This window comes from Moschus berezovskii, chromosome 12 (assembly GCF_049115385.1).
Source record: "Moschus berezovskii isolate FMDL1 chromosome 12, NW_MosBer_1.0, whole genome shotgun sequence".
In the NCBI taxonomy this organism is placed as follows: domain Eukaryota; kingdom Metazoa; phylum Chordata; class Mammalia; order Artiodactyla; family Moschidae; genus Moschus; species Moschus berezovskii.
Genome location: NC_142471.1, coordinates 3,628,106 through 3,643,071, shown reverse-complemented (window position 1 = coordinate 3,643,071; position 14,966 = coordinate 3,628,106). Strand labels below are relative to the sequence as shown.

Genomic DNA, 14,966 nt, shown 5'->3' with positions numbered 1-14,966 from the left:
GACGCGCACCCTTAAGTGTTAGCACGTTCTGCCCTTAAGTGTCCTTGTCCTCATACAGAGACATCTCTTGTCTCAGCCCCTGCCTCCAGCCTTCCTGCCCACATCCACACATCTTCACCCTTCCCTGGACCTTAACGAATGCCCACGGGTCACTGTTTTTAGAGAACCTTTTCCTCCAGTGTGTTTTGTGAAGCACAACCTCTTTTTATTTTACCATCAATTCTCTTATTCAAGTCTGTCAATCCTAAAAAATGTTGGCTACACTGATTAACTGAATTTGGGAAGGATGTTTCTGGAGCAATGACAACGCCTATTTATTGGCTTTTCAGTTTGTCAGAAGTGTTTTAAACAGAAAGCTGTGTTCATACTCATCACGCTTAAGAGCCACTCTTGCCTCGAATTCCTTTAGAATGCTCTGCTTTGTTACGCTGTGGTCTGCACAGTTGGGGTACATGCATTTGTGTGTATAAAATTCTCGGTTGACAAAATTCTGGGTACTTTTCAGACAGATAAGAGTCTACTTTGAAGAAGCACTAGCAAAAATGCAGGGTGCAATTTTGAATTGTCGGATGTTGAATACAGCTATTCTGCTAAGTGGCAAAGTTTCTGCCGATTGAGATGCACAAGAGAAAAGACCCAAAGGGAGCTCTTAGGAGTGAGAGTTGCCATTGAAGGAAGGCTATGTGCCTTTTGCTCTGAGGTTCTCTTCTGGCCTCTGGCAGGGGCCGTGGGGAGTGTGACTTGGGCTGAGAGAGTGGATGGGGGCATAGGGGCAGGCATAATCCTGGACACTAATTGCCAGGGCAGAGGACACAATGTCTTGTATTCTCTGAGCCTTCTTAGAAACATCAAAGTCAGAGTTGGCGCTGCAGATTGGGAATTTACAATGAGTCTCACTAGTAATGTGAATTTTCTTTTTCCTTGAAAGCAGTTTAATACTAAAACAAAGGATGGGTTCACTGTGAACACCAAAGTTCCCAGCCTCAAAGACCAAGGAAAGGAATATGATGGCTTCACGATCACGATTACGGGAGACAAGTATGTGCGCTTCCTTAGTGTGGTGTTTACAGAGGGGGGCAGGCGTCAGAAAGTGTGCAGATGCTTGGTATTGCCAGAGCAGGTTTGACATGCCAGGCTTCTGCTGTCTCTTGCAATGGAGATTATGTGTCACTAGAGCCAGCTGTTTTGAAGCTTGTCGTGAGGAAGACTTTTATCAATTAAGTGAAAAAAAGATGAGAGATTGGCAGATTGAAGGCTGTTATTCGAGTTTTAAATATAGTTTTAATTCATTGTGTAAGTATAAGTACGTCTTATTGAAAATTTAGAATATAGATAGGCAAAGATAAAAATTTTTAAATCATTGTTTCCTTTATAAACTGAGATTATACTGTACATACTGTTTTATAACCTGTTTCTTTTCTACCCTTGCTATGAACGTTTCCCCATACCTTATTCTTAAAAGCATTTCTAAAAATTGCATAGTATTCTATTTTGGGGATATTGTAGAGTTACTCCTACTAGTTTTTACTTGTCATTGATCATTTAGGATGTTTTCCACTTTTTCACCTTATATAACAGCACCCAGTGAAAGTTTGTGTTAATAGTCATTTTATGTCCATCTGAAAACCAGACTTCACCTCAGAGCCTCCACATCCTTGAGCTTGGGTGGAATGATCTTAACCCTCCCCAGTCACTGCCCGCCCCCACAACACGAGTTCCTCGGTTGCCGCCCTGTTTTCCACCACATCTGCATCAGGGCTGTCTGGCAGCTCAGCGTTGGGCCCCACGTCCTCTCAGTCCCTCTGCCTCCTAGTCTCTTGCTTCTTTGTCAGAACTCACACCAGCCTTCAAGAAGAAACACCATTTAGCAAAGATTCTGTGACTCTTCCTTTTCTTTGAGGTCTCCATCTCTACCCCAAGCCACTTATCAAAGCATCTTCCCAATAAAGATGGTTCTCCTCACGTAAAAGGAATCCGAGGGTTTTCTATTGATATAAAATTATTTTCTCCTTCCTCTTCACCCCCCATGATTAAGTTCCCAGCAGAGATGGAGCTACTAAGTACGAGTAAACCCTTCCCCCAAAGATAGCATCTTCCTCAGCTGTCTCTTTCATCCCATTTGTTGTCAGTCTTGCTTGGGGCCTCTGACCCCCACAAGGACTCTTGACTCGTATCTCCATCTCCGGTCTCCTGGTGCCTGAACGGTGCTTCAGTGGGCTCCACGCCACTGGGTGTTCCCTGGATCCAAAAATCCCTCCCTAGTCCGTACCCTGCCATTGCCTGTTGTCTCCGAAATCATCTCCCCTGCCAGACAGGCAAGGCCTTTTGTAATAATGGCCTCAGACAGTACTTCCTGCTTTACCTGAAGCACTTTCCTGCCAGAACCAGGCCTGCCACTTCAGCTGGATGACTTGTTCCCCAAGGTCACCTCCTACCTCTTGGGTCTCTCTCACTCACATCCTCATCTTGAAGACCCAGGTTCTGGCCCCTTCTTCCACAAAGCATTTTCTGTTTTTCTTCCACATCTTCCAGATTAGATCAACTTCCTGCTCTGAAACTCTGATGAGCTGTTCTGGCCCTACGCACAGACTCATAATAATCCGTGACCTTGTTTCCCACTCCTTTCCTCGATAAAGACAGCTGCTTCGCCTTGGTGTTCTTCCTGGGATCTGAGGACTTTTTTCAGCATTTTGGTACTGGTGTTATACAGCAGATAGCTGTTGTGTGGAACTTTTACCCCCCACTGGGCCTCACACAGAGCTGCGCGTGCAGCAGAGCTCAGAAAATGAAAGCGTGGAGGCCCAGAGCTCGTTTTCTGTGCGCAGCCCCGGCGCCTGCTCTTCTGATGTAATAGGTGACTGTCTGAAAAAATCAAGACACATTGAAATATGTTGCACTCTGTAGTTATCTCCTCCTCCTTTGGCTGAAGCTCATGAAAGACGTATGTGCGAACCTGGAGCCGGCTACACAGGTTGAAGTTAGGCCAAAAAGAGGAAAACGGCTATCGTGTGTTAATGCATATATATGTGGAATCTAAGCAGATGGCACTGATGACCCTACTCTCAGGGCAGGAATAGAGACACAGGCACAGAGAAAGGGCTTGCAGACACAGCAGGGGAAGGAGAGGGCGGGGTGAATTGAGAGAGGAGCCCTGACATATGCACACTGCCGTGTGTGAGACAGACAGCTCGTGAGAAGCTGCCGTGCTGCACAGGGAGCTCCGCTCAGCGCACTCTGGTGACCTGGCGGGGCGGCAGGGAGGTTCAGGAGGGAGAGGGTGTATGTACACTTGTGGTTGACTCATGGTGTTGTATGGCAGAGACCAGCACAACGTTGTAAAGCTACTATTCTCCAATTAAAAATTAAAATTAAAAACAGGTTCTTTTAAGAAGTACGTACGGTTGAACTGAGCATAATCTATTTGTGAAAGAACTGCCTGCTGCGAGCTGCACCTCGGCAGTGTGCTCAGAAAGGCGCGGACACTCCTCGCACGTCCTGCCACATCACCAAGGGCCACCCTGCTGCTCTCCGCACCCCTCCCCCGTGTTCAGCTCCGTGAATTGTATGATACATGCCTCTGACTACATTCTTGTATTTCTAGGGTTGGCAATATACTGTTTTCTGTGGAAACTCAAACCACAGAAGAGAGAACTCAATTATATCATGCTGAAATAGATGCACTTTATAAAGATCTAACAGCAAAAGGAAAAGTACTGATTCTCTCATCAGAATTTGGGGTAGGTTTCTGTCTGTCTCCATTTTATCCATGCTGCTTATGATTCTTCTGTTCTCTTTCATTGGGATTGTACATTTATGGTTGAAATCAGCTTTAAATAACCAGGAAATATTTCTTTTAATATTCTTATGCAGACAGTTCCCAAACTGAGAAAGGGGAATGTATGTAGTTACTGTGTTATATTATCATAAATTGGAGCTTTGTCAATATTTAAGTGTATAGGTTGTCCATGATGGATGTGACTGTTTCCTTGACTGCGACCTCCTCCACCATTACTTTCTGATTCAACGGAGAGCTGCACCCTGCTCCCAAGGAGCTACAATGTCACCTGCATGATTTCACATGTCACACAGCTGTCCCTGTGTGGAGAGTATAGGGGGTGCTCCCTCCATATGCTGGAATGGATGCCCGTGGCTTTTGGAAAGTTCCTTTATTTCTCTGGATTTTATTCAGTTTATACATATATTTGGAGGAGGGCATGGCAACCCACTCCAGTTTTCTTGCCTGGAGAACCCCATGGACAGAGGAACCTGGTGGGCTACAGTTCATGGGGTCATAAAGAGCCAGACACAACTGAAGAGCTTTAGCACGCGCGCACACACACACACACACACACACATAAAGAGCCAGACACAACTGAAGAGCTTTAGCACGCGCACACACACACACACACATATATGTAATTAAGTATCAGTTCAGTTCAGTTCAGTCGCTCAGTCGTGTCCGACTCTCCGCGACCCCATGAATCACAGCACGCCAGGCCTCCCTGTCCATCACCAACTCACTGATCACCTAAATCTCAGTGGCTGGGGGTGGGGGCGGTGGGGTGGGGGAAGGGGGTGATGCTAATCAGAATCTTGGAGTAGAGAGGCCTGTAGTTTGAGAAAGTATATTCAGTATTAATAAGCACTTTATTTTAATCCTAATGTATATTTTGACTTTGCAAATAATGTTATAGACCAAAACATATACCTATGTTTATCAGAAAAAGGTTGCCGTTTTGAAGGCAGCTGGGAGCATACTGCTCAAAATTCAACTGTACATATACTCTTTCATTAGAAAAAAGTGATGTGAAAGAATATAAAGTATTCAGGGATATGAAAAGTAGGTCCTTGTCGGAGAAGAATGAAATAATCCTCTTCCTAGTAAATGATTCTGCTGTGTCTTGTCACCTCATAATGAGTTTATAATCTATTATTTAAGTTCACGGGCACATATCTTTTTTTTCTAGGAGGCTGATGCTGTTTGCAACTTAATCTTATCCTTAGTTTATTATTTTTATAATTTAATGCCGCTCTCTCGTGGATCCAGGTGGGTGATATTCTATAATCTGACAGTTTTGTAGTGAAGAACACACGCCTTTTGCTTACATTTGCTGTGTGGATCAGGTATCCTAGCAATGGCGAGAAGCCCCCTTTGTTTTTCCAAAGTCCACCCGAAAGTGATGTCCTTGCTCTACTGCATCATCAAGGATTCTGGAAGGTAGCTCTAGTAGCAGGTTCTTGGTGTTTACAGGCTGGAGTGCATTCATTCACAAAAACGTCGCCAAATCTCACTCTGCGCGCATGCGCTCACTGTGCTTCAGTTCCTGGCGTTTGCCAGACTCTCACCCTGCCGCCCCCAAACTTTGGTCATTAATTGACCTTTAGCCATAATGTTTAATACTTTTGCATCACCAACCATCCCAAATTATTATTACTGTTATAAATGAGTTCTACTTAGCGAGTTCATCAGGAGTCTTTCAAGTGTCATTCAAACAAGGGTGTGTCTGTAGAGCTTTCTTTTTATTCCCTTTTATTTGGTACTGTGTACAGCGAATCAGGTGAATGGCATATGCTGTTGTTAGCACGTGTTTGAATTTGTCTGATTAATAGTTTAGAAAGTAAAGCCCTCCTAACTGTGGTAGTAAGTTTTCTTGTGCTATTAGAAAAGCATGGGAGTTGGGCATAATGGGCGCAGGGGGTCCGCTGCGTGGTGATGGGTGGAAGCTGGGCTGGTGGCGATCACTCTGTGGTGTAGACATGTGTGCACCTGGAACTCACAAAATAAAAACGGCCTTGAAGTAAAATAGAAACAGAAGTATTGTACCTTTAGCACAACTGTTACAGGAACGCTAGCTAGATCTATAACATGCAGGAGGCCTCCACGTGCCCTGCTCATCTGCCACTTGCAGGCAGTGTGCACGCATGTGTTCACACAGCAGCTCTGTGGGCTTTTGTGTCATTTGAGAAGGAGGTCCGACTCCAGGCATCCCTGTCTCCCCTCAGCCCCTGCACCTGTCCGGCCCCTGACTAAATCTCGTTGACTCTGCCTCCTAAACCTCTCCTCTACCCTCATGCTCCCCGTGCGCGCCATAGCTCAGAGCTGCTCACCTCTTGCACTGACCTTTCTTTTTTTAAAAAAAATATTCATTTAATTCTTTATTTTTGGCTGCACTGGGTCTTTATCGCTATTTGGGGGCTTTCTCTAGTTGCAGTGAGCTGGAGCTACTCTTTGTTGAGAGGGCACAGGCTTCTCATTGCAGTGGCTTCTCCTGGTATGGAGCACTGGCTCTAGGCACTCAGGCTTCAGTAGCTGCAGCTCTCCAGCTTAGCTGCCTCAGGGCATGTGGGATCCTCTCAGACCAGGAATCGGACCTGTGTCCCCGGTAATTCACAGATGGATGCTTAACCACTGGACCACCAGGGAAGTCCCCCTGCTTATCTCTTGCACTGACCTTTCTAACTGGTCTCTCCATTTCCAGGCTTTTCTTTTTCCCTCTCTGTGCCCCAGTTCCTTATATGTGTTGGCTCAGGTGCCAACTCAGTGGCGTGCTGCACAGTGCCAGCTCCTCCCTGCCCTGGTTTACCACGGCCTCTTCACCTTTCCTGTCATCTGCCCTCTCTCCGTCCTCACTCTGGCCCCTCTGCCACACCCCCTGCTTGTCCAAACACCTTCCTGTCCCTCCCAGCCAGCCCACTTCCCTGCCTTCTCCTCTACTTCCATTGCCCTGCCCATGGCCTTCAAGATTGAGCACATGTGCCCATGGCCTGTATGAGGGCTTCCCTATTAGGTGACTGCAGGGCTGACTCCCTTTCTCTGGTGTCCCGTTGCAGAGGCAAGAGCTTTGTCTTAGCTGTCTTTGTCCTGGGGTGCCTCTCACAAAGCACACAGCTGGCGTCATAATAAAAATGTCAGAAGCCAGAGTGAGTCTGGACATGCCAGGAAGGAAGTGCACATAACCCAACCTTCAGACCAGTCTGCTAGTACTTTCTGAGATGCGTTCTTTTTCTTCTTTGGGGCCAAAGTTTTTATTGTTAAACTCTAATAATATATTTGCATTTACAAAGTATATTATATATATGCATTTTAAAGCCAAGCCTCATGCAGTTAAAAATATAAGCAAGCAAGGACTTCCCTGGCAGTCCAGCTGTTAAGACCCCAGGCTTCCAATGCAGGGGTCTTAGATTCAGTCCCTGGTTGGGGAGCTAAGATCCCACACAACATGTGATGTGGCCGATAATGAATTTTTAAAAATAATAGAAAGCAGGCACATTTTCTAATTCAGTGTTTTCCTATGAGAATAGGAAAACCAATTGAAAAGAAAACTCCTAATTAAAAGAAACTTTTTGTCTCAGAAAAATATTATTGTTACGCATTTACCCCTAAATTAGTAAACCAGTAAATAGTTTTCTCAGTAAATTAGCAAATATTTTTAGAACAAATGAAAATATTCTTTTGTTTAATGTCCAAAGGATTGTTAAAAGAAAAACAATGTCATCTTTTAGGATGGGAAGCCCATGGTGAGCGCTAGTGTGGTCACTGTCTGTGGCCTGGACTGACTGGTAATTGTTCTCTGTCTGAATAGTGTGATCGCCTACTCAGTGATTGTGGGAGCGCTGATGGCAAGTGGAAAAGAAGTAGCGGGAAAAATTCCCAAAGGGAAGGTATGTTGGAGCTGGAGCCGGAAGGGAAAAGGTTTCAATCCCAGTCTGTGGAGTTTTAAGACACACAAATGAACCGAATCCCAAAGGGAGCCTCCGCTCCATCTGTAACCACATTCTTAAATCTCTCTTTCAGTTGGTTGACTTTGAAGCTATGACTGCCCCTGGTTCAGAGGCCTTTAGCAAAATAGCTAAAAGCTGGATGAACTTGAAAAGGTAACTGCTTGATAGGAGTCAACAAAAGGATGTGAAATTGGAATTGTACTCGTTTTTTATGGGTTAATCTGCTTTTCAAAGTTACTGTGTTTTTGTTGTCATTTATGATCCCTTAACAGGTGAGTGTATGGATAAAAATGAATAATGAATAAAATAAGGAAGCCAGCTTGAAAAGAAAGGGCTACAAATATCTTATTTATATAGTCAGATATTCCTGTCTCTTGGCTCATTGATCCTTTGTGCCAGACTCGCAGGGTCAGTATTCAGGAGTGATTTTGAAAACTGAGCTGGACCTGACTCGGACTTCTCTGGGTCTTGGCACTTGCCTTTCAGCTGCATTTTTCCTGTACTCTTTGTTTGGGGAAGGTGGTGCTTTACTGTAATTTAGGTACAAAACACATAGGAGTCAGGGAAAGCTGCAAGAAATTACCCCTGACGGTTACTGTGGGAAGGCCCAGTACTATGATCTTCCCTGGCTCTTGTTTTCGAAAGCACCACAGGAGCATATAAATATATATACACGGGCTGAAATTAAACTCACAGGTACTTTCATAGTTAATTTTGTTCTTGTTGTTGTTCAGTCCTACGTCATGTCCAGCTCTTTGCAACTTCATGGGCTGCAATGCACTAAGTTCCTCTGTCCTCCACTGTCTCTCAGAGCTTGTTCAAATTCATGTCCATTGAGTCTGTGATGCCATCAACCATCTCATCCTCTGCCTCTGCCTTCTCCTTTTGCGCTTAATCTTTAAGCACATCTCACTATTTAACCTTATTGACTCTTGCTCCTTCTCCATGGTTTTTTTTTTTAATGTCATAGAAACTTTCAGTTTTGCCTTTCCATATCTGTTCAACATAGCAACCACTGTAAAAATCGCTGGATACTCTGTGCTCTGTTTAAAACAGAAGTTTGTCTCTGTTAGATACTTTGGTCCCATTTGTAAGCATTCTTTTAGCTTTGTAATGAAAACTCCTAACAGGTACACCTCTTCTAGGATATTTTTGTCTCAGGTTTACTAGTTTACATATGTTTTAGTAACATGATCATAAGGTCAAAGGCCTTGCCTCTGTTTCCTGCATAATTTTACAGTGTTGATCTTTCAACAACTCTCTGAGGAAAAAATAGCAATGCCGCCTTATGTTGTGCAGCTCCAGGTTCACAATGTAATTGAGACCCATTCCACACTCCTTCCCAGGAGTAAGTAACTCTGGGAGTTAGGAATACCATCCTTCTTGCTGCAAATACAGGGAAGTGGGTCTGAGAGGAACCACTAAAGCCGATAAGGATCAAGGCTGGACCCAAATCATGTGTCTTCAGGTTCCATGTCGAGCATGTGCCTCGAAGGGATGTGTGTGCGTAAAACTCACTGTGTAAGTCAGAGATTGATCTTCTTTCCGAAGGCTGGTTGAATTTACCTGCATCTCATGATGGGAGCCTGCCAATACCCAGTCATTGCTGCAATAGGATCTGCTCTGCCCACAGGTCCCCCTGCTGTGTGATGTCTGATGTCACACACGTGGAATACTGTAAAGTGAATATTGTAATAGGAATTGATATAATATAAGCTTTGCCGTTTTTGGTAAAATTGTGTTGATTTTCATACCCTTTCTTTGCGTTTTTCTCTTTCAGTATTTCACCTTCTTATAAGACTCTTCCATCTGTGTCAGAGACGTTCCCAACATTAAGATCAATGATCGAGGTGCTAAACACAGACTCCTCTCCACGCTGTCTTAAGAAACTCTAGTTACGCTGTGGTATTTATACAAGTAAAGGGCCGGACCTCTTGCTTCTTAAGTTATTTTTTAAAACATGGAATTATAAAGAAATTAGGTCCTTTATTACTTTTGATACCAATTTTTGATAGGAATTGAATACTTGAAATCATTTTATTTACCTTTCTGAACCATAACAGAAATCATGAAAGAGGGTTTTGAGGACACAGAAGAGCTCTGTGTCTGGGAGGGGAGGCGTTTGCATTAGCCAGTGGCCTCTTGGTTTCCACTTTCAGAGTCATACGACTCCTTCCTCACGGTGAAAAAAGTTTACTCCAAAAACCAAAAATTAACAATTAAAGGGAACAAAAGCTACAACAAAACAGGAGTGTTTTCATTCCTTTAAAGATCTGGATAGTTTTCAAAGACCTTCTTTTTATGCATACTGTGATAACGCATCTTGTTTTCAACTGACATCGTCCTCACGTGTGGGCTTTCCGTTTTGTTTGAACAGTGGAAGATTTGTGGCCATCAGCATGCCTGGAGCTCGTGACCCAGGGCACTTACGTTGAATGATACAGACAGTATTTGCCAGTGACTCAAACACTGAATTACTGAAACATATTTTATTTGTTTTTTCCTCTTTGTTGGAAAAAATAAACAGGGTGATTTCTATAAATCACCAGTTTTTGACACTGGATTATGTATGTTTTTATTTTGTGAGCCAGTTTCACTTTGAGGTATAAGAACAGTCAGAAAATTGCTGACTTTCTTTTGCAGACAGGGTGAATGGCAGTCCATAAATGGGTTCAGTTAAACACTATTTCCAGTCATTTTCATTTTCCTTTGTTCTCTGTTAAAGAGTTAAGCTAGTCACTGCCTTCTGTTTTTTAGTTTCCGTCTCGCAGACTCTTGTGAGCAGGACACAGCAGTGTCTGCATGTCTGCAGGCATCCATGCTTGGCAGAGACTCCACCCTGGCACTTGCAGCGTGATCAGCAGAAGGCCACTCTTTGGACAGATAGGACCTGCCCTTTGGACAGGTGCTGTTCTGGGCACACACCGAGATGTGGCTCGTATTCTCATCTCATCTGGATGGTGATACAAATCGTCAGGCACACCTCATTTTTTAAAAAGAGCTCACACCCACAGTCAGCTTTCCCCAGAGTCTTTGTTTTCATTTTACAGATAAGAGGGTTGAGGCTTTGGGAGCTTGATGACTCTCCCAGGTGCCCCCAAAGCCAAGTACTAGGATCCAGCCAGGCCTTTCTGGCCCCGGGGCCTGTCCTGCCCCACGGTGGTCTCAGGGCACCAAGGATTCATTCCCAGGTTCTTCTCAAGATTCAGCATACTTAACTCTGCTCCATGCAAAATCTCCATCGATCCGTTACGTTGTTCTGCACTCAACTTCCTGCTGTCTGGCCTGCATCCAGACATAGCCTACAGGACTGCAAAGTGAGAGGGGGATTGTAGAGATTAAGCAAAGGAGAAATGAGTAAGTTTTTAAACTTTTCCCTCTTTCTGCCTATCATCCCAAAGTCAAAATCTTTCAATTTCTTCAAGGATTTTTCTTCACTTTATCACCAACTCTTCAAAAGTTTTAATTGTGAGACACCCATTTTTCAGTTAGGGAAATGGTCCAAATAAATTAACTGACTTTTCTAAAATACGACAATACGTCCACACCCCAAAGTTAGAATGTAATTTTTCCTTAAAACTTAGTTTACCAACTCCAAATTGCTACATTTCAGTTTTTATTTAAATATTTTATTTTCTCCTCATGCAAGTATTATAACTCTCATATAGGGCTTCTCAGGTGGCTTAGTGGTAAAGAATCCACCTACCAGTGTAGGAGACGCAAGAGATGCGGGCTCAATCCCTGGGCTGAGAAGATCCCTTGGAGTAGGAATGGCAACCCACTGCAGTATTCTTGCCTAGAAAATTCCATGGACAGAGGAGTCCGGTGGGCTGCAGTTTATGGCGTCTCAAAGAGTCAAACACGACTGAGCATGCACGCATCATTAGATATACTGAAATGCTAAATTCTATGATTTCAGGATGTTCTGGGAAAACCTTTCATCTTCTGCCAGAGTCCCAGAATACTTGAGCCAACTTGACTGGTCTGAACAGAACAGAACATTATGAACAGGTTTGTTGGTGGCTGAGAAGATACTGTCTATTGGGCTCCTCTTCCATCGTTGAGGGTTTTTATCTGAAGAAAGCCATGAAGTTTTGGCATGCATTTTTATATCATATTATTTAAAAATTCTCTCATCACATCTTCTGTTAAATTGCACCTAGAAATCTGAGTTCCATCATGCAAGTTGTCCCCTGTTTATTTATTTTATTTTACTTTATTATTTCATCTGTGCGGGCTCTTCATTGCCTCTCAGCCTTTCTCTAGTTGTGGCATACAGGCTTCTCTTGTTGTGGAGCATGGGATCTAGAACACTCAAGCTTTAGTAGTTGCAGTGCATGGGCTCAGTAATTGTGTGAGAGCTCAATTGCCGAGTGGCATGTGGGATTCTAGTTCCCAAAACAGAGATTGAACCCATGTCTTCTGCATTGGAAGGCAGATTCTTAACTACTGGACCACCAAGGAAGTCCCTAATTTTAAAAAAAAAGTTTTTAAAATTAGAATCAGGTTTGCCTTTATCCTTAAAATTTCATATTGAAAAACTTTTGATCACACTGAAGAAACAAGACTGCTCTTTGTCTTTTTGTCTGTGTTTGGTTTTTATCTCATCAGATATCCTGATCCTTTTGATCTCATGGTGCTAAAAATCAGGTGCTCTCCTGCTAGACTTGTGGTACCTGAGCCTACTTCCCCAGCCCTCAGCTTGGATGGCAACTGGAAACACCAGATTGGAGGGACTTCCCTGCCCCAATTCAGATTTGAGTATGAGAGGCTGGGTTCACAGTGTTTTGTGGGTTGATCTAATTGTGTCCCTAAATTTTAGTTCTCTTATATTACAACTGTTACCATTAGAAATTCTTCACGTATTAATAATTCATTTGCCTACTAGCTGTCGATCTTAGTATCCCTTTACCCCCAGATGATTTGAAGTGTGTATTAGAGGGCACTGTGGATTGGCCCAGAAGTGTCATCTGGGATACAATCCATTAGCAAGCCAGCTCTTCTCTCCCTCTTACAAAACACACTCCCCTTATTGCTCCACTTCCCCCTCAGCTCCACTGCTACCTCCCCGTGCACTGGGATCTCTTTGACCACTTTTGTGGTTTCTGACTTTTCTTCCTGCTGCTGATCTGATTAAACCCCTCACAGCATCTCACTGCCCTGAAATAAAACCTGGTCTCCTACAGTAATGCCACCCACCCCACCCGCCACCCCCAGTGGCCTCCGTTTCTCCAGCCTCAGCTCTCTCTGCTCTTCCCCTCACCTGCACTCTTCAGCCAACGCCCCTTGTGTACCATCAGCTCTCTGAGGCATTTCCTTCCTCACAGTTAACTCAGCACTGTCCAGTGGGACTATCTGCAATGATGAGGATGTTCTGTATTTGTGCAGTCCAGGATGGCAGTCACCAGCCACATGTGACTGCTGAGCACTTGACTGGGGCTAGTATGATTGAGCAGCTGTTTAATTTAGTTTTAATGAATTTAAGTTTATGTAGCCATACATCGTTAGGGACTACTCATGGGATAGTACAGCTAAAGAGTTCTTAATTAGATTTGAGAATAAGCTTTTTCACAGGAATAATCCCAAATGATTTTCTCTGGTGACAATTAACTGTACCATGAACTGAACATGGAACAACAGACTGGTTCCAAATAGGAAAAGGAGTACATCAAGGCTGTATATTGTCACCCTGCTTATTTAACGTATATGCAGAGTACATCGTGAGAAACGCTGGGCTGGAAGAAGCACAAGCTGGAATCAAGATTGCCCTGAGAAATATCAATAACCTCATATACAGATGACCTCATATATACAGATGACACCACCCTTATGGCAAAAAGTGAAGAACTAAAGAGCCTCTTGATGAAAGAGGAGAGTGAAAAAGTTGGCCTAAAGCTCAACATTCAGAAAACTAAGATCATGGCATCCAGTCCCATTACTTCATGGCAGATAGATAGGGAACAGTGGCAGACTTTATTTTTTGGTTCTCCAAAATCACTGCAGATGGTGACTGCAGCCATGAAATTAAAAGATACTTACTCCTTGGAAGAAAAGTTATGACCAACCTAGACAGCATGTTAAAAAGCAGAGACATTACTTTGTCAACAAAGGTCTGTCTAGTCAAGGTTATGATTTTTCCAGTAGTCATGTATGGATGTGAGAGCTGAACTATAAAGAAAGCTGAGCGCCAAGGAATTGATGATTTTGAACTGTGGTATTGGAGAAGACTCCTGAGAGTCCCTTGAACTTCAAGGAGATCCAACCAGTTCATCCTAAAGGAAATCAGTCCTGAATATTCATTGGAAGGACTGATGCTGAAGCTGAAGCTCCAAAACTTTGGCCACCTCATGCGAAGAGCTGACTCATTTGAAAAGACCCTGATGCCAGGAAAGATTGAAGGCGGGAGAAGGGGATGACAGAGGATGAGATGGTTGGATGGCATCACCGACTCAATGGACATGAGTTTGAGTAAACTCTGGGAGTTGGTAATGGACAGGGAGGCCTGGCGTTCTGCAGTCTATGAGGTTGCAAAGAGTCAGACACGATTGAGTGACTGAACTGAACTGAACTTATTATAGACTTTTCTGAATATCTCAGGTCTATTTGTAAAATTGCTCCTATCAATAACATGTTTAATCTTTCAAAAGACTAAAACATCCTCTAGGTAAAACCTGTTAGCAAACTAGGAATTTTTTGTGGAACATTTCCAGTGAGTTAAGTGTGCTGCTGCTGCTAAGTCGTGTCAGACTCTGTGCGACCCCATGGACAGCAGCCCACCAGGCTCCGCCGTCCCTGGTATTCTCAAGGCAAGAACACTGGAGTGGGTTGCCATTTTCTTCTCCAATGCATGAAAGTGAAAAGTGAAAGTGAAGCTGCTCAGTAGTGTCCGACTCTTAGTGACCCCATGGACTACAGCCTACCAGGCTCCTCCGTCCATGGGATTTTCCAGGCAAGAGTACTGGAGTGGGTTGCCATTGCCTTCTCTTAAGTGTGAGGGACAGGAAATAACCTCTAGCTCACTAATGCTTGCCTTCCAAGCAAGATGTATAGAGAGAGCAGAGATCAGCAAAATTCCCTAAAGAAACCTGTCGTGTCCCAGACCAGCAAGACTTGGCTATATTCATGAGCATTCTTATGTCTGGTCCGTCCAGTCAAGTTTACATCTAAAATGTCCCAGATGTGCTCTTGTCCAGCCATTATCGCTGTCACACCAAACTCTAAAGTCGTTGAATAAATGAAGGTCC

General features: G+C 43.8%; 1 protein-coding gene across 8 annotated transcripts in view; it reads left to right on the top strand.

Annotated features, from left to right (window-relative positions):
• The window catches only part of TTC13 (tetratricopeptide repeat domain 13), a 79,501-nt gene extending 67,337 nt beyond the window's left edge, over positions 1 to 12,164 (top strand). For 2 of the 8 annotated variants that reach the window (XM_055425826.2, XM_055425823.2), the window contains 6 exons: positions 929 to 1,038; positions 3,602 to 3,737; positions 4,968 to 5,047; positions 7,584 to 7,662; positions 7,796 to 7,875; positions 9,503 to 12,163. In XM_055425826.2, coding sequence (XP_055281801.2) covers positions 929 to 1,038; positions 3,602 to 3,737; positions 4,968 to 5,047; positions 7,584 to 7,662; positions 7,796 to 7,875; positions 9,503 to 9,617 — 600 coding nt within the window. In that variant the 3' untranslated portion in view covers positions 9,618 to 12,163. Of the gene's footprint in view, positions 1 to 928; positions 1,039 to 3,601; positions 3,738 to 4,967; positions 5,048 to 7,583; positions 7,663 to 7,795; positions 7,876 to 9,502 lie in introns of all 8 variants that reach the window. The other 6 variants (XM_055425831.2, XM_055425829.2, XM_055425830.2 and 3 more) reach the window with 4 other exon arrangements.
• The last annotated feature ends 2,802 nt before the right edge of the window (positions 12,165 to 14,966 follow it).